The sequence below is a fragment of the Chaetodon trifascialis genome, chromosome 8, assembly GCF_039877785.1.
Source record: "Chaetodon trifascialis isolate fChaTrf1 chromosome 8, fChaTrf1.hap1, whole genome shotgun sequence".
Taxonomy (NCBI): domain Eukaryota; kingdom Metazoa; phylum Chordata; class Actinopteri; order Chaetodontiformes; family Chaetodontidae; genus Chaetodon; species Chaetodon trifascialis.
In genome coordinates, this window is record NC_092063.1 from 28,478,756 (window position 1) to 28,497,854 (window position 19,099).

At 45.0% G+C, this 19,099-nt stretch overlaps 2 protein-coding genes across 2 annotated transcripts; one reads left to right on the forward strand and one right to left on the reverse strand.

Moving 5' to 3' along the window:
- Nucleotides 1-380: 380 nt before the first annotated feature.
- Nucleotides 381-1,262, reverse strand: LOC139334903 (uncharacterized). Its single transcript, XM_070968157.1, has one exon. The coding sequence runs from the start codon at nucleotides 1,260-1,262 to the stop codon at nucleotides 381-383; it is 882 nt and encodes a 293-aa protein (XP_070824258.1).
- Nucleotides 1,263-17,924: 16,662 nt separating this feature from the next.
- LOC139334902 (uncharacterized) lies at nucleotides 17,925-18,806 on the forward strand. Its single transcript, XM_070968156.1, has one exon. It carries the CDS (start codon nucleotides 17,925-17,927, stop codon nucleotides 18,804-18,806), a length of 882 nt encoding a protein of 293 aa, XP_070824257.1.
- The last annotated feature ends 293 nt before the right edge of the window (nucleotides 18,807-19,099 follow it).

Consider the following 19,099-nt stretch of genomic DNA (forward strand, 5'->3'; position numbering starts at 1 on the left):
GTATTAATATGGCTCTGAGGAGTAGCTTCATTTAGGCTCACAAACTCTTCAGGACACAGCCAGGTTTCAGTCAGACAAAATAAATCAATATTATGGTCTGATATTAACTCATTTACTAGAACAGCTTTAGAGGACAGAGATCTGATGTTAAGGAGTCCATATTTAATTCTCCTATCTTGTTGTACTATTGCAGAGGTTGTTTTAATTTTAATTAGATTCTTATGCTTAACTCCTCTTCTCTGTACTTTTGGTTTACTTAGTTTACGTGGTCGGGGGGCAGACACAGTCTCTATGGAGTGTTGGGTGGGTAACTGCTCTAATGGAGGCGCAGAGAAGCGTGTAGGACTGCAGCTCTGCCTCCTGGTCTCAACTCTGAGTTGTCAGGGGTTAGGTTCATAAATAAAATCGGTCAGATTTCTAGAGATGAGAGTTGCTCCCTCCAAAGTGGGATGGATGCCGTCTCTCCTAATCAGACCAGGTCTTCCCCAGAAAGTCTGCCAGTTATCAATGAAGCCCACGCCGTTTGCTGGACACCACCTCGACAGCCAGCGATTGAATGATGACATGCGGCTAAACATATCATCACTGGTCAGATTTGGCAGGGGTCCAGAGAAAACTACGGAGTCCGACATCGTTTTAGCATATGTACACACCGATTCGACATTAATTTTAGTGACCTCCGATTGGCGTAACCGGGTGTCATTACCGCCGACGTGAATAACAATCTTACGGTATTTACGCTTATCCTTAGCCAGCAGTTTCAAATTTGATTCGACGTCGCCCGCTCTGGCCCCCGGCAGGCATTTGACTATGGTCGCTGGTGTCGCTAACTTCACGTTTCTCAAAATGGAGCTGCCAATGATCAGAGTTGGTTTCTCAGCGGGTGTGTCACCGAGTGGGGAGAACCTGTTAGAAACATGAAGCGGTTGGTGGTGACCCGTGGGCTTCAGCTTGGGACTATGCTTCCTTCGAACAGTCACCCAGCCTCCCTGGTTTCCCGGCTGCTCAGGAGCTATCGAGGGACGGCTAGTAGGAGCTGCACTTGGTCGGTCCACACTGGCTACGGGGGCCTGGCTAACTACAGCTAATGGTTTGGTTTCCATGGTGCGGAGCCGAGCTTCCAATTCACTAAGCCTCGCCTCCAACTCACCAAATAAACTACATTTATTACACGTACCAGTATCACTAAAGGAGGCAGAGGAGTAGCTAAACATGTGACACACCAAGCAGGAGAGAGCTGGAGAGGGACAGAGGGAAGCCATCGCTAGCTGCTAGGCTAAGCTGGTGTAGCTAGCAGAGCAGACAAGCGCGTAGACAAATGAAATTGACAGTCGCTAAATAAACAGACTTATGGGTGCTTGAGCAGAACTAATGTTACTTTAGAGCACGGACAAAAGGCCGCTGCAACAAAACACAGAGCAAGTTACACTCAGAGGAACAAGAGCGACAAATGCACGCTACTCCTAAGGCAGCAACCACAAACAGGAAGTGAGACGATACGCTTACCTCAGCACTTCAGCAATGAAAAGACCAAAGTAAATATTAATTCAGTAGCTACTTCAAGTAGTAGTTTAAACCCTTAACAAAATGTTGTTTTAACACGTCATCTCACTTAACACCCCACTTAGTAGATTAACACTTGATATATTTACACATTTTTATTTTATACGTATTGAAGACGTATCCATGAACACTCAATAAAATACTAATTTAAAAAAGATTAACATTTGAGTTCGGCTCAGCTAACAGAAAGAAGGCAGAGGCCCTAAAAACAGGTGGAGAGTCACCTCCACCACCTCTGACAGAGGCTGAGGAGCTGGCCCTCAGCCAAAACCGTGACCGACCGGTGGCTGAAGGCATCACCAGGGGAAGCTCATCTGAGCCTGTCACCCCCCAGGGCACAAGTGCCTACGTGAGAAGTGGTGTACATTTGTGTCTTTAAAAAAAAAAAAACCTTATATATAAAACTTCTTATATATAAAACTATATAAAATCTTCACCACACAACAATTGAACACCCTGCAGCTGTAAATATTCCATACTCAGATCTTGCCTCAGATGGTAGTTCAAAGTATTCTGAAATAGTATCTTTTCCTGCATCACAGGATGATGATGATGATGATGATGATGATGATGATGATGAAATGCTGTCTGCTGCCGCAGGGAGAGATCCAGATAGGCCTACTGAAGTGTGTCTTAATATTATGTATAGCTACTGGTAGTGCTCACATTCCTTTACATTCTTGAGTGGAATTTGGAGTTGGACATGTACACTGAAGTGATGAGCATAGATAATGGACAAACAACTAGCACATTCTTGTTCTTCAACAGAACATGGCTGGCCATCACCAGGAGGAGGGTCCATCAACTTCTACAGCGCAGCTTGACACAGTGAGATTTTCAGTCCATACCATGTGTGGCAAGGCAGTAGACTTTCTGAATAGTGTGTAGACAACGCCACCTGGGGTATCTCGCCCCAGGAAATAGTTTATTATGAGGAGTCAAACACTTAAGGTCACACAGGTTTGTGACACAATGAGTGCAAGAGACGTGATTCCACAATTAACAATTTTTTTTATCTTAAGCACTTAAAATGTTAGTTAACGGGTCATACTTTCTCAAAACAAAACAGGTGCACATGGGCTGCGTAGTTGTCTTATTGCTGGAAAAAAAACAAACAAATGAGCTTAAACCATATACATGAAAAAGAACTAGAACTGGGGCTTACCAGGGCAGCCAGCGGGGAAGGAACTCTACTCTAAACACCATGTGAGAAAAGAATAAGGACACCCAAAATGCACTTCACTGCAAAGGGATACCACCACCACCAGGGAGTCAGGCTGCCATGTACCAGAGGCCCACAGCTCCTGTTCAACACAAACACACAAAAATCAATTAGAGAACCAGCATATAGACAGTATATATAAAAGAACAAAAGCCCAGATGTACATAATCAAAAAAAAAAAAGAATATACAAAATAGACACAACAAATACAAACAATGTACACGTAACAAAACCAGACTATGGCCCAAAAGAGTAAAACCCGGCCTCCTGCCAGCACAGCGGAAACTGGGACTGAAGCAGTGAAACAGTGAAGTGACACGAACACGAGTAAAACAAAACAGCAGCTCTGCGGGAGTGGCGGCCGGCTTTAGCAAGGCCGCACACCAAGGGTCCGAGCCGGCTAATGAGTTGAAGCGGGGAGGAGAATTTGGAGCCGCTATGAGGGCAGCCCACATGTCATCATCATCACACAGACAGCTAGGAGCAGACAGAAATGTAGTCACTGCTTGCAGCAAAACCTGTCTCAAAAGAAACAGCGGCAATATAAGAACGCAGGCCTACCTCACGGAAAGAGCGACCACAATGAGCCGGTCCCAAGCGGAGGGCGAGCAACACCACCAGCCCCCGTCAAACAACGCTGCGTGCTGCGGACACACAACACGGATGAATAAGCGGAGTGTGTTGGTGATCGGACGAGCAAAGAGGGAAGCGTGCTTACCGTCAACAATGCCAGACCCCCTCTACTAAAGCGAGTCCCCCAAGAGCGGACCAAGCGTCCCACGCTGCCACCTCACCTCGACCGAGCCACGTCACTGCACCGGCTTGAGTAGTCAGATGCGGAACAGGTGTGTGCCAGTGCGTATATATATATATATATACTGCTCTCACAGCGCCGCCTACTAATTAAGGTGCCAGCTGTGAGAGAGAGGAATAATGAGCAAGAGTGAGAGAAAGGACAGAGCAGGGCACTCCATTCGTCCTGCTACACATGTTAAATCTGAATGTGGAACTGTAGGATTAAAATGTCGTCCATATGTTTCCCACTTACCACTGAAGGTGTTGTATAGAGTCAAGCTCATGAAGGGTATAGAGAAAAGTTAAAAGGAAATGGTCTACCTGGATCACCAGATTAGAAAAACAGACCTTGAAATTCTATTACTAAGATAAGATATATCTTTATTCGTCCCACAGTGGAGAAATTTCAGGTATTTTAATACCTGTGCATGTGCTGACGTGCTGAGGTAAGCGTATCGTCTCACTTCCTGTTTCTGGTTGCTGCCTTAGGAGTAGCGTGCGTTCGTTGCTCTTGTTCCTCTGAGTGTAATTTGCTCTGTGTTTTGTTACAGCGGCCTTTTATTCGCGCTGTAAAGTAACATTAGTTCTGCTCAAGCACCCATAAGTCTGTTTATTTAGTGTCCGTCAATTTTGTCTACACACTTGTCTGCTCTGCTAGCTATATCAGCTTAGCCTAGCAGCTAGCGATGGCTTCTCTCTGTCCCTCTTCAGCTCTCTCCTGCTTGGTGTGTCACATGTTTAGCTACTCCTCTGCCTCCTTTAGTGATACTGGTACATGTAATAAATGTAGTTTTTTTGGTGAGTTGGAGGTGTCCAGCAAACGGTGTGGGCTTCATTGATAATTGGCAGACTTTCTGGGGAAGACCTGGTCTGATTAGGAGAGACGGCATCCATCCCACTTTGGAGGGAGCAGCTCTCATCTATAGAAATCTGATTGATTTTATTTATGAACCTAACCCCTGACAACCTTAGCACTGCGTTTATCTCAGTATTAGACTCAGTTGGCTTCCATCAGAATGTACATGAACCGACTCACTGTTTTAACCACACCCTCGACCTTGTTCTGACATATGGCATTGAAATCGAAGACTTAATAGTCTCCTCACAGAATCCTCTTTTATCGGACCATCATTTAATAACTTTTGAATTCATATTACCAGACTACCATCCAGTAGGCAAAAATTCTTATACCAGACTCCTGTCTGATAGTGCTGTAGCTAAATTAAAGGATATGATCCCATCAGTATTTAATTCAATGCTATGTTTCAATACAACAAAGGATTCCTATGCTAATGTTAGTCCCTCCCAGATTGACTACCTGGTTGATCGTGCTACAGGTTCATTGCGTATGACACTTGACTCTGTTGCTCCCCTAAAAAAGAAGAAAATTAAACAGAGGAGGTTAGCTCCATGGTATACTCCTCAAACCCGCAAATTAAAGCAAACTTCACGGAATGGCGTTCTACCAATTTGGAAGAATTTTGGTCCGCCTGGCAAGACAGTCTTAAAATATACAGGAAAGCCCTCCACAGTGCCAGGGCAGCCTATTACTCTGCATTAATAGAGGAAAATAAGAACAATCCCAGGTTTCTCTTCAGCACTGTAGCCAGGCTGACAGAGAGCCATAATTCTGTTGAACCTTGTATTCCTTTAGCTCTGAACAGTAATGACTTCATGAGCTTTTTTAATGATAAAATTCTAACTATTAGAGACAGAATTCATGGGCTCCTGCCGTCAACAGGTACTGTTTTGTCTTCAAACACAGAAACCGTAGAAACTGTTACTCAGTCTGTTGCAGTTTTAGACTGTTTTACTCCTGTCGACCTTCACCAACTAATTTCAATAATTTCATCATCAAAATCATCAACCTGTATTTTAGATCCTATCCCAACTAAGCTGTTTAAAGAAGTATTACCTCTAATTGACTCTTCAGTATTAGACATGATCAATCTGTCTTTATCAACAGGCTACGTACCACAGTCCTTTAAAGTAGCTGTGATAAAACCGCTACTTAGAAAGCCTACTCTTGATCCGGGGGTTTTAGCCAACTATAGACCGATATCCAACCTTCCCTTTCTCTCAAAAACTCTTGAGAAAGCAGTTGCCAATCAGCTGTGCAACTTTCTAAACAATAATAGTTTATTTGAGGATTTCCAGTCAGGATTTAGAGTACATCATAGCACAGAGACAGCACTGGTTAAAGTTACAAATGACTTTCTAATTGCATCTGATAAAGGATTTGTCTCTGTACTAGTCTTATTGGATCTTAGTGCTGTATTTGACACCATTGACCATGGCATCCTATTGCAGACACTGGAACACTTCATTGGCATTAAGGGAACTGCGCTAAGCTGGTTTAAATCCTACTTGTCAGATCGCTGTCAGTTTGTACGCGTTAATGATGACTCCTCTGTGCTCACTAAAGTCAGCTATGGAGTTCCGCAAGGTTCTGTGCTTGGACCAATTGTATTCACCTTATACAGGTGCTGGTCATAAAATTAGAATATCATGGAAAAGTTGATTTTTTTCAGTAATTCCATTCAAAAAGTGAAACTCGTATAATGTATACATTCATTTCACACAGACCAACATATTTCAAGTATTTACTTCTTTTAATATTGATGATTATACCTGACAACTAATGTAAACCCCCAACTGAGAATCTCAGAAAATTAGAATATTGTGGAAAAGGTCAATATTGAAGATATCTGGTGCCACACTCTAATCAGCTAATTAACTCAAAACACCTGCAAAGGCCTTTAAATGGTCTCTCAGTCTAGTTCTGTAAGCTACACAATCATGGGGAAGACTGCTGACCTGACATTTGTCCAAAAGACGATCATTGACACCTTGCACAAGGAGGGCAAGTCCCAAAAGGTCATTGCTAAAGAGGCTGGATGTTCACAGAGCTCTGTGTCCAAGCACATTAGTAGAAAGGCAAGGGGAAGGAAAAGATGTGGTAGAAAAAAGTGTAGCAATAGGGATAACGGCACCCTGGAGAGGATAGTGAGACAAAACCCATTCAAAACTGCGAGGGAGATTCACAAAGAGTGGACTGCAGCTGGAGTCAGTGCTTCAAGAACCACCACTCACAGACGTATGCAAGACATGGGTTTCAGCTGTCGCATTCCTTGTGTCAAGCCACTCTTGAACAGCATCAGAAACGTCTCACCTGGGCTAAAGACAAAAAGGACTGGACTGCTGCTGAGTGGTCCAAAGTCATGTTCTTGGATGAAAGTAAATTTTGCATGTCCTGTTACGGCCAAACAATGGAAACCAGGACCCAGGAGCAGAGTTCAACTAAAAATTTATTTACAAAGTGACAACAGAAAATCAGTTTGAAAGAAGGACTACCAAAAAACAAAGTAGCAATGGAAATACTCACGACAAAGTACCAACTAAAAACTCCAAACTGAAAATCACCTTTGATAGGGAAAAAGCCAGGACAAAGTGCAACAAAAAGATAATCAGTATATAACTCGAGAGAGAAATACACTGAGGTTAGCTCGTGACGAGAGGCGGATGATCTCTAGCTGCGTAGCATGTGCAGGAAGCATAGAGGATAATCTGGCACTGGGGACTTGCGAGAGGGTGGCTTATGAAGCCAGATGATTAGGCAGAAACAAGCTGCAGGTGTGCCAGGAGAATTGCTCCGCCCCTTGTCACTCGCACTACCGGAGGGACCGTAGCCCTCCCAGTTGACCAGATACTGGTAGCCCCTACCCCGTCTGCGCACGTCCAAAATCTGGTTTACAGTGTAGGCTGGGTGGCCATCAATAAGACGTGGGAGCGGTGGAGGTGGTTCAGGAGACTGGAGGGGGCTCTCCGTGACTGGCTTGAGGAGGGAGACGTGGAAAACAGGATGGACATTAAGGGAGGCTGGGAGCCGGAGGCGAACTGCACAGGGGTTTATGATTTCTTCCACCCTATAGGGTTCGATCTACTTGGGGGAGAGTTTTCGGGGTTCTGTCTGAAGGGGGAGATCTCGGGAGGAAAGCCACACCTGCTGTCCCACTTGGTAACTGGGCGCGGGGACCCGATGTCGGCCAGCTGTCGGTTCCGCTCCGCCGTCCTCCCTAGAGCTGCTCTGGTGTCCCGCCACACGTCGGACCCGGCGGAACTGAGCTTGGACGGAAGGGACTGCGGCGTCAGATTCCTGACTGGGGAACAAGGGGGGCTGGAAACCGTTGTTGATCATGAATGGAGACAAGCCGGTGGCGGAGCTGATGAGGGAGTTGTGGGCGTATTCTACCCAGGGTAGGTGTGTGGCCCAGGAGGACGGGAGGCAGGATGCCACACAGCGCAGGGAGGACTCCAGGCTCTGATTAGCTCGTTCGGTCTGCCCGTTTGACTGTGGGTGGTAACCGGACGAGAGGCTTGAAGTGGTTTCCAGGGCTCGACAGAAAGCTTTCCACACTTGTGAACTGGGGTCCGCGATCTGAGACAATGTCTTGAGGAATTCCATGCAGTCTGAAAACATGGGTGACTAACAGGTTAGAAGTTTCCAAGGCGGTAGGGAGTTTGGGGAGGGGAACAAAATGAACCACCTTAGAAAAACGATCAACTACGGTCAATACGGTGTCATTACCTTCAGAGGGGGGCAGCCCAGTAACAAAGTCCACCGCTATGTGTGACCAAGGGTGTGAGGGGATGGGAAAGGGCTGCAGGAGACCCGCCGGGAGTCGGTGCGAGGGTTTGCTGCGCGCGCACACTGTGCACGCTGCAATGTACGTCCGGACGTCCGAAGACATAGACGGCCACCAGAAACGCTGCTGGATGAGAGCCAGGGTGCGGTGAACCCCCGGGTGACAGGCTATTTTGGATGCGTGACCCCAAGACAGCACTGATGATCTGGCGGATTGTGTAACAAACAGCTGGCCCGGTGGGCATCTGTCCGGAATCGTCTCTCCCCGAAGAGCCTCCCCTACTTCCCGCTCCACTCGCCAGTGAACTGCCCCCAGGACACACTCGGGGTCCAAGATGGTATCTTTGGAGGGCTCCCCTCCCTCCAGGGTGAACTGCCGGGAGAGTGCGTCCAGCTTGATGTTGCGGGAACCGGGGCAGTACATGATGGTGAACTGGAACCTGCCCAGAAACAGCGCCCAGCAGGCCTGTCGTGAGTTCAAGCGGCGGGTGGAGCGGAGGTAAGCCAGATTCTTGTGATCCGTCCATACTATGAAAGGTTGGGCGGCCCCCTCCAGCCAGTGTCTCCACTCTTGCAGGGCCTGAACCACTGCCAGGAGTTCCCAGTTTCCCACGTCGTAGTTGCGTTCAGCGGGGGTGAGGCGACGTGAGTAGAAGGCGCAGGGGTGGAGCTTATTATCTGAGGGTTGTCGCCGGGAGAGCACGGCCCCGAGCCCGGAGTCCCAGGCATCAACCTCGACCACGAACTGCTGCTCAGGATCTGGGTGCACAAGAACGGGAGCATTAACAAACATATTCTTTATCTTGTCAAAAGCAGATTGTTCGACCGGAGACCAGACAAAATTAACTTTGGTGGATGTGAGGCGAGTGAGTGGGGCTGCCAGGCAGCTGTAGTTTCTTACAAAACGCCTATAGAAATTTGCGAATCCCAAAAAAACGCTGTAGCTTGTAAGGGAAATTCTCCTTGTTGCTTGTTGAGAGTTGCTAATTCTCTGAAGAATTATAGACTTGGTGTGATGAATCAGGTCTCTTTAATACATGCAGCATGGAGGGAAGACTCATGCAGAGTGTTCTCTGCAGATCTCCACAATGTCTTGGATTTTATACTTTTCAACAAAAGGACAGATGGTTATCACACACACACCTGGTAATCATAAACCTTCCTTCAAAGACAACGACCATTTGGGGGAGTTCACTCATCCGTTTCTTTAGGGTTTATACTATACCATAAACTCCTCAGGTACAGTGAATTGTACCTTTACCTTCCCCCTCTATCCAGTGTCCCCCACTGAATGTCCTTTGATCCTCTTTCTCCCCTCAGTGACAAAGGGCCATAAAGAGTTTTACAATTCATACTGTAGACTGATTCCCAGGATTAGTAAGTCATCTAATTCCTACATTCCTCCCTTTTGACACAAAGTGTCAACAACATATTTAGGAATTACATCAAAATATCAAATTTGAAAAATCATCAATACAGATCCCAATAAAAGCAAAACACTGTTACACAAACTTATCATCTGATTCACTATAGGGGTTTCTTGGTGCCCATTCTGATGTAGGGTGAAAATCTGGTTCATCATTATTACTTAGTTCAAAGGGTATTTTAACATGCAGTAATGTTTTCTCTTCCCCAACTACCCCATTTATCCATTCATATATCATGGCCTGCATACAAGTAAGCACACATGTACAAAAGCATACAAAAACCAATAAAAACAGGAATGAAAGCATGAATTGCCATGGTACCCCAGGGGCCAAAGTGATCAGTTTAAGATTTCAGCATCAAACCCCCAGGGTCTCCGGTCATTCAGTTCAAACAATTGTGTCTTTCTCCTGATCAACTGCTTTATTTTGGCTGTTCTGATGTCATCTTCTTCTGGGGTCTCCTGACCCTGCGTTGGTGGCATGCCAATGCCACTTCTCCCCTCTGTGTCTTCTTGCGCCCTCGATGATAATAGTCCATCACCATCCTCTCTGGAGTTCAGCTGGTTGTAGGAATAGCTACCATCTTGCTGCTCAGCTGGAAACTGCAGTTGGACTATGCTAGATCAACCACATGATGAAAACTGCAATCAGGATTTTCCACCAGGAACCCTTTTCAGCTTCCTGCTGGCTGAGTTGTTTCTTTTGCGTCCAAGGCATCACTGGGGAAAGGTTTGCACTGTGATGCATGAATTCACGTGTCTCTCAGTGTTTTCTCCTGAGATCCTTCACCAGCACCTAATCTTCAGGTCAAATGTTATGGAGCTGTACCGCTGTAGGCTCAGGAAGGGCAGCTTTCACCTTAGGAAACATAAGCTTCAAGACATGGTTAAGCACACAACAGTATCTTAACATGTCATCATCCATTCCTGTCAGTGTTAACCTATTTTGTGGAAAAGGGGTGTTGGTCATTCGCATAGGACACCCAGTAAGTATCTCATAATGGGAGAGTCCAGTTGTCTTATGTGGGCGGCCTCTCATGAACATTAATGCAAGTGGTAAAACTTCAATCCATGAAAGATTAGTTTCTGCCATTAACTTTGTCAATTTTGTCTTCAAAGTCTGGTTAGCCCTTTCCACTGCCCCTCCACTAGCTGGGTGGTAGGCACAATGTGTTTTCAGATTTATTCGGAGGCTGTCTGAAAGGCTCTGAATTACATTGTTAACAAAATGAGATCCATTATCACTAGTTAACTTGGATGGAAGTCCCCATCTTGGGATTACTTCTCTCAACAATGCTTTTGCAACTGAGACAGCTGTGGCATGTTTACATGGGAAACACTCAATCCATTTTGAAAACATGTCAACAATGACAAGGCAAAATTTGTAACCCCTACATGGAGTAAGTTCAATGAAGTCCATCATTAAATGTTCAAAAGGACCCTCTGGTTTAGGATGGGCTGACAAGGGCATTGTTTCCCCTCTGCCTACATTGCTTGTTGCACAAATTAAACATTTTTTGCAAAAAATTTCAGCAAATGCTGAAAATCCTGGTGCATACCATAGTCTATTTACAATATCCATCATCCCCCCTTTGGATACATGGTCAGGACCATGTATCAATTTAGCTAGGAAAGGGAATATGGATTTTGGGAGAACTGGGAGGCCGTTAGAGCTCACCCAGACTCCAGTTGGGAGTTCATTACACCCTTTTCGTCTCCAGAATGCTTTTTCTCCATTATCAGCTCCTGTTTTCAGCAAAGAGACATCATTAAGAGAAAAGACATCATGTTGGACAGACAATGGCATTTGCAAAATGGGGGAGACAGGTGAGAGAGCAGCCGCTTTCGCAGCAGTATCTGCGGCTGCATTACCCTGTGACACAGGGTCAATAGATCTTGTATGGGCTTGACATTTGCAAACTGCTACTGAGGTTGGTAGAAGTAATGCAGACAAAAGGTTAATAATGAGATTTCTATGGGTAATTGGTTTGCCTGTAGAAGTAAAGAAACCACGGTTTTTCCACAAAGCATGGAAGTTGTGGCAGACATTAAATGCATATTGAGAATCTGTGTAGACTGTGATGGTTTGTCCTTTTCCTAGAATGAAAGCATGGGTTAGTGCAAACAATTCTGCTGCCTGAGCAGATAGGTTATTAGGTACAATGCTTGTTCTTCCTTTTCCCCCCTCAGAGTCTTTCTGGTGGCTTTTGGTTGCAGGGGTGGACCCCTGCTGAGAAGGAGGGGCTGCAGGCCTGGAGGCAACATATGGAGGCAGAGCCATTTCCCTATTTCTTGCCCTACTTTTTTTTTTTCCCTTTCTTTCACACATACTCTCTTCTTTCATTTCTTGTTTCACATCAATCCTGCTACTGACTTCGCTTCCTTCATTTCTGATAAGCTTGTCAGTTCATCTTTCTTTACCCTACTTTCTTTTCCCTGCATGTTTTCTACTACCAATACTCTACACCTTCTTAAACAATCAGTACTTAATGTGCCTATCAATGGAAACACCCCCTCAGTGACATGGTGCCAAAGTGGAACATCCTCAACCACATTTCTTCCCCATTTTTCTGCCATTAATTTAGCAGGGCCTGTAAGAGGGTCAGGTAATGGTTTTAATTTCCCCGTTTTGTTCCCCATAATTCTAACTGACTCACTACTGGAACACGTGTGCTTTAGACTTTCAATGGGCTTATCAGTCACACAAACTTCACAGTCACACTGATCTTCCCATACAAGTATGGTTGGATCTTATCAAACACACATTACCTTGGAGCAACTCATTCAGCCAGGTGGTTTGTATGACACAGTCCGAGCAACGCACCCCTGTAGTATGCATACATACTAGACACTGAATGAGTCACAACAAAGTTTAATTCCTGCATTATTTTACAGTTTTAGTACAGTAGTATACTATATATATATTATATTAGCATCAACCGCTTTTATTTCAAACTCTAATTATATCTAATAGAATTCCGTATATCTATAAGGATTATCTCAAACTCCTTGCTATTTCTTAATAACACATAACATACACATAGACATACACACAACGTTGCAGGCATATATACACACATACGCATATAGATGTATATATAATGAGCTCTTTTCACGTGAATCACGATTTTCCACAGCCTCTTGCTGCACCGATATCTCTTTTTTTTTTTTTGCTTTTCTATTTTCTACTCATACAGTTTCAACACCACAAAGGAATTACTTGAAACCGGTTTACACTGCCCCACGGGTCTCACGTGTAAACTGTCCCAGACCCACACAGGAATTACCTGGGAACTCAATACCGTAAAACTTCCAAACCTACACAAGAATTACATGGAAGCCACTCCCAAACCTACACAAGAATTACATGGGAACTGTCCCCAAACCTACACAAGAATTACATGGGGACTGACGGTTGCACCCACACAGGAATTACGCAACTCGTCTAGAGATTGATTCATAACGCCGCACTTACCTAGTAAAATAGATGGAGTGTCCACTGTCCGCCACCTGTGCCCGACCTTAGGCGGGATCCTGTCCTCCGTTTGTTGGAGCGGAACTTTCCCTGAGTCGTATGAGACTCCTGCCGGCAGTTGACCCTCAGTCCAGGCTCAGGTGTCGATCAGTAGAGCGTCCATCCCATCCTCGTCGCCAAATGTAAGGGAAATTCTCCTTGTTGCTTGTTGAGAGTTGCTAATTCTCTGAAGAATTATAGACTTGGTGTGATGACTCAGGTCTCTTTAATACATGCAGCATGGAGGGAAGACTCATGCAGAGTGTTCTCTGCAGATCTCCACAATGTCTTGGCTTTTATACTTTTCAACAAAAGGACAGATGGTTATCACACACACACCTGGTAATCATAAACCTTCCTTCAAAGACAACGACCATTTGGGGGAGTTCACTCATCCGTTTCTTTAGGGTTTATACTATACAGATGGAGCGGCCTCGAAATTCCCCTCCAGGCCAGAGGCCATCCAGCTCCCAGCCGGCTCCCAGCCGGCTGCCAGCCAGCTACCAGTCCCCCCCTCCTCTTGGGGGTGTGCCCAGAATCCACTATCACCAAGAGATGGCGTGTCCCTCACAGGAACACATCTCAAGGGCAAAGATTTTTACTCCACTACATTCATCTGCTTTAGTAGGCTTATTTGTAGTTAGGCAGTCACAGTTACTCAACTATTTTACGTTGATTATTTAGATCAACTTAGAAAAATATTTCTCGCACAAAGTCTTAAAAAAGTCTTAAATGTGTGTTTCCATCAGCCTGTTTTAATGCATATTTTCGATTTGCAAACAGAAAATTCCTAAGTTTTTCTCTTACAATATACTGTATGAATGTTTTTGTGATTGTTGCAATCAAAAAAAAACAAACTCATGTAAAAAAGTTGTATATAATCACTTCCTATATGACAATAACCATACTTCACATTACAGAAACAGTCGAAAAGATTCAGTTCCCATCTTAAAAAGAAAAAAACAGTTTTAACTTGAGAATGAGAAGCATCAGCTCAAAATTACAAAATCATGTGGTGGAGATTTGGCGCAGTTGGTAGAGCCTCCACCCTATGTATGAAGCTCTCTGCAGCGGCTACGGGTTCGATTCCGTCATTCAGCCTTTTGCTGCATGTTATCTTCTTCGAAAAAAAAAAAAAGTTACAAAATCATTCCTGAGTCATAAAAGTGATGTAGCTTTACAAAACAGCCTGTGACTCCAAGAATAAACAGGCTCCATCTGTTTACATAGAGTTTGCTTTTGATAATTATCAACAAAAATGATGACCTAATTTTACTTTACATGCTGGAACAGAGACAGAGCTGCAGGAGCAGAGCGCGTCATCTGGAGATTCCAGGGCTCGCCTATGTTTTCCGCAACAGGTGCGCGGCTCTCGGCAAAAATAGACCAGGAAGCGGCCAGTAGACAGTCATATTAGTATTGGTTGAATATGCGCTAATTTTTGCGATCGCAAGATTTCCTGGTCGGACTGATAATATACATTTTGATGCATGAGGGAGGTGGGAAAGTTGGCTTATCCATAAATGTAATTAAGTGTAATGGAAACATTTAGTGAAGTCTATAAAGTAGCCAGCGACACAATATTAATATCTGTGGCACAAATTGATTTTTAATTACTGGAGGTACGCGCTCCCCTCAGCCCTCCACCTGTTTTACTGGCCATAGCTAGTCTGTGGGACAGTGGGGGCTGGGAGCCTGTTTGGCTGACGACCTTCCATTGAGTTAGAACAAAGGATACACTGTAATGCAAATAATGACTTTTCAGCCAACAACGCGGCCGGCTCGACACTACACACGCCTGACAGAGTGACAGACAGGAGAACATCATGACGCCTGTGGTGATGATGCGCGATGTGTCAGTGAAACTACAGGTTTACTCAGCTCTGAAATGTGCCGGGAGTTAATCGCTTCAAATGCACAAATGCAGTGAAGTTCACAAACCACCAACAGTTTATAGAATAGGATGGACTGTCTATCAGTGGCCATTAGAGCAGCTCTCTAATAATTAAAATAGATGTCACACTGTGCGGAAGAGCTTAATAAGTTAACAAGAGATTTGGCTACGACAGCTGAAACAATGAAACAATTGGATTTATACTTTATCCAAAATCGGGGTGCAATATTGCATGCCACGGATTAGATAGATACAGAAATCATCATCTGAGAAATACTCATGATACTGATTTCACTGTTTCTTGGCCGTTTTCATGTGTGTGTGTTAACTGATTGGCCAATAAAAACAAGTAGATTGGCCCATCTACATCGGCCCATTGGCCCTTTATGCCCCACAGCATTGTTTTTTTTCATGGGTCTGATTGGCCCATTAGGATTATTCATAATTGAATGTAGGTGTCGTGCGGGGATGAGGCTCGCTGGCTGCGGAGGGAGAGTTGATGGTTGTAGTAAGAACCCGTCTGCCTGGTCTAACATGATGAAGTCATGTTGAACATTTCCGTTTCCCAAAAAAACATTTATTTGAGGTGCAGCGGCACAATATTAATATCAAACACGCGTGCACAACGCCTGACGTAAAAATGCATTCTTGGTGCGCTTCTGAGCACTATGTTTACCCGCGACTATAACTTTTTTTAATAGTTATTGTTTATATTCATCGGGTGATCAGTCTGAAAAAAGAGACAGAGACACAGAGAGGAGGACACAGACAGTCACACAGACAGAGTGATGAAAAAGATCAGTGATAATTAACTACAGTATATTAAGCCTATGATGTTAAACATCGCAGTGCGCAGTGCGAGCCATCTGCGGCACTCCGCAGCCACCTGTGAAGGCGAACGAAATCTGGAACCTTTCAGCTCAATGACATGACTTTGAAAGCACCAAGTGACTTGTTTTAACGAATTTCGTTAGATTAAAATATGTAGAACTGTAAAATATCACTTCCATGAGGCTGTTCAGTCAGACATTAACAGATCACAGGCTGAAATTGGCATTTCATCCTCCCGTCCCTCCCTCTTCAGTGCACTGTAAATGATTTCTGTCCAGTAATATACTGTACACACACATACAGAAACTGCGTATTGCTGGTCACCGCATCAAATAGCGACCTGCAAATCTAAAATGCGCTACAAACAGGAAACCCACCAACTGAAAAGCAGAGTGGCTCCGCGAATCAGGCAGAGTATTAAACATTTAACTGTTTAGCAGTTCAGAATGCTAGAAGAACGCGACGCACAACTTCTGTTATTCATGATTAATTTTCTGGACACAAATCACTCGGCACGCGGAGATGCGCTGGGAGCCTCTCCAAAGGTGGAGAGAGATGTGGAGGAAAAGGCAGGATGGGCAGATGAGCAGATCCAAGAAGTTAGTGAACGAGCACTACAATAATGTGGATGATTAAGCATAATTATATTTAAAAAACTGCACAGGGTGCTCTACTAGACAAGCAGTTTTTCTTACAGCAGTGGAGGCTATGTGCAGATCTAATGAACGACTCAGCAAAGCTGACACGGTAATAATGACTGCTCCTCCTGGTGGACTGATCAAGCAAGTGCAGGTAGTTTCCGCAAATGGAGCTTAGGGGCGTTACGAGTTGGCCCCGCGCCGATGACGTCATCGCGGGGGATCTCATTACAGTCACGAACCCGCCTACTGCAGAGCAGGGACCGGTCACGGACCCGCCAGGGCCCCAGCATGAAATTGGGGGAATTTCGAGGCCGCTCCATCTGTACCATAAATTCCTCAGGTACAGTGAATTGTACCTTTACCTTCCCCCTCTATCCAGTGTCCCCCACTGAATGTCCTTTGATCCTCTTTCTCCCCTCAGTGACAAAGGGCCATAAAGAGTTTTACAATTCATACTGTAGACTGATTCCCAGGATTAGTAAGTCATCTAATTCCTACAAGCTGTTTACGAGTTGTGGGAGTCGGCCAGTCTTTCACAGCTTGCACCTTGGAGGGATCAGCTCGCAGTTGTCCTTGCTCTATAATGAATCCCAGAAAACCCACAGATGACACGTGGAATTCACATTTTTCTGCCTTGACAAACAGTTTGTTCTCCAAAGGTCTTTTAAGCACATCACGTACATGGGACACATGTTCTTCCAGTGAACTAGAGAAAATCAAAATGTCATCTAAATAAACAAAAACAGTCTTGTTCAACAAGTCTCGTAACACATCATTTACCAGACTTTGAAACACAGCAGGAGCATTTGTGAGTCCGAAAGGCATGACTAAGTACTCATAATGTCCTAAGTGAGTATTAGAGGCTATCTTCCATTCATCTCCTTCTCTGATTCTAATAAGATGATAGGCATTTCTGAGGTCGAGTTTAGAGAAAACGTGGGTGGAATGTAAGGGACTGAAAGCCGAGTCGATCAAGGGGAGTGGATACTTGTTTTTTATCGTGATTTCATTTAGTCTGGTGTAGTCTATGCAGGGTTGTAGAGTTTTGTCTTTCTTTTCTACGAAGAAGAAACCTGCTCCCACTGGAGAAGAGGAGGGACGGATGAGACCGGCAGCAACTGATTCCGAATTGCGTGCTGACGTGCTGAGGTAAGCGTATCATCTCACTTCCTGTTTCTGGTTGCTGCCTTACGAGTAGTGTGCGTTTGTCGCTCTTGTTCCTCTGAGTGTAATTTGCTCTGTGTTTTGTTACAGCGGCCTTTTATCCGCGCTCTAGAGTAACATTAGTTCTGGTCAAGCACCCATAAGTCTGTTTATTTAGCGACCGTCAATTTTATTTGTCTACGCGCTTGTCTGCTCTGCTAGCTATACCAACTTAGCCTAGCAGCTAGCGATGGCTTCTCTCTGTCCCTCTCCAGCTCTCTCCTGCTTGGTGTGTCACATGTTTAGCTACTCCTCTGCCTCCTTTAGTGATACTGGTACGTGTAATAAATGTAGTTTATTTGGTGAGTTGGAGGCGAGGCTTAGTGAATTGGAAGCTCGGCTCTGCACCATGGAAACAAAACCATTAGCTATAGTTAGCCAGGCCCCCGTAGTCGGTGCGGACCGACCAAGTGCAGCTCCTACTAGCCGTCCCTCGACAGCTCCCGAGCAGCCGGGAAACCAGGGAGGCTGGGTGACTGTTCGAAGGAAGCATAGTCCCAAGCTGAAGCCCACGGGTCACCACCAACCGCTTCATGTTTCTAACAGGTTCTCCCCACTCGGCGACACACCCGCTGAGAAACCAACTCTGATTATTGGCAGCTCCATTTTGAGAAATGTGAAGTTAGCGACACCAGCGACCATAGTCAAATGCCTGCCGGGGGCCAGAGCGGGCGACGTCGAATCAAATTTGAAACTGCTGGCTAAGGATAAGCGTAAATACCGTAAGATTGTTATTTACGTCGGCGGTAATGACACCCGGTTACGCCAATCGGAGGTCACTAAAATTAATGTGGAATCGGTGTGTACATATGCTAAAACGATGTCGGACTCTGTAGTTTTCTCTGGACCCCTGCCAAATCTGACCAGTGATGATATGTTTAGCCGCATGTCATCGTTCAATCGCTGGCTGTCGAGGTGGTGTCCAGCAAACGGTGTGGGCTTCATTGATAATTGGCAGACTTTCTGGGGAAGACCTGGTCTGATTAGGAGAGACGGCATCCATCCCACTTTGGAGGGAGCAGCTCTCATCTCTAGAAATCTGACCGATTTTATTTATGAACCTAACCCCTGACAACTCAGAGTTGAGACCAGGAGGCAGAGCTGCAGTCCTACACGCTTCTCTGCGCCTCCATTAGAGCAGTTACCCACCCAACACTCCATAGAGACTGTGTCTGCCCCCCGACCACGTAAACTAAGTAAACCAAAAGTACAGAGAAGAGGAGTTAAGCATAAGAATCTAATTAAAATTAGAACAACCTCTGCAATAGTACAACAAGATAGGAGAATTAAATGTGGACTCCTTAACATCAGATCTCTGTCCTCTAAAGCTGTTCTAGTAAATGAGTTAATATCAGACCATAATGT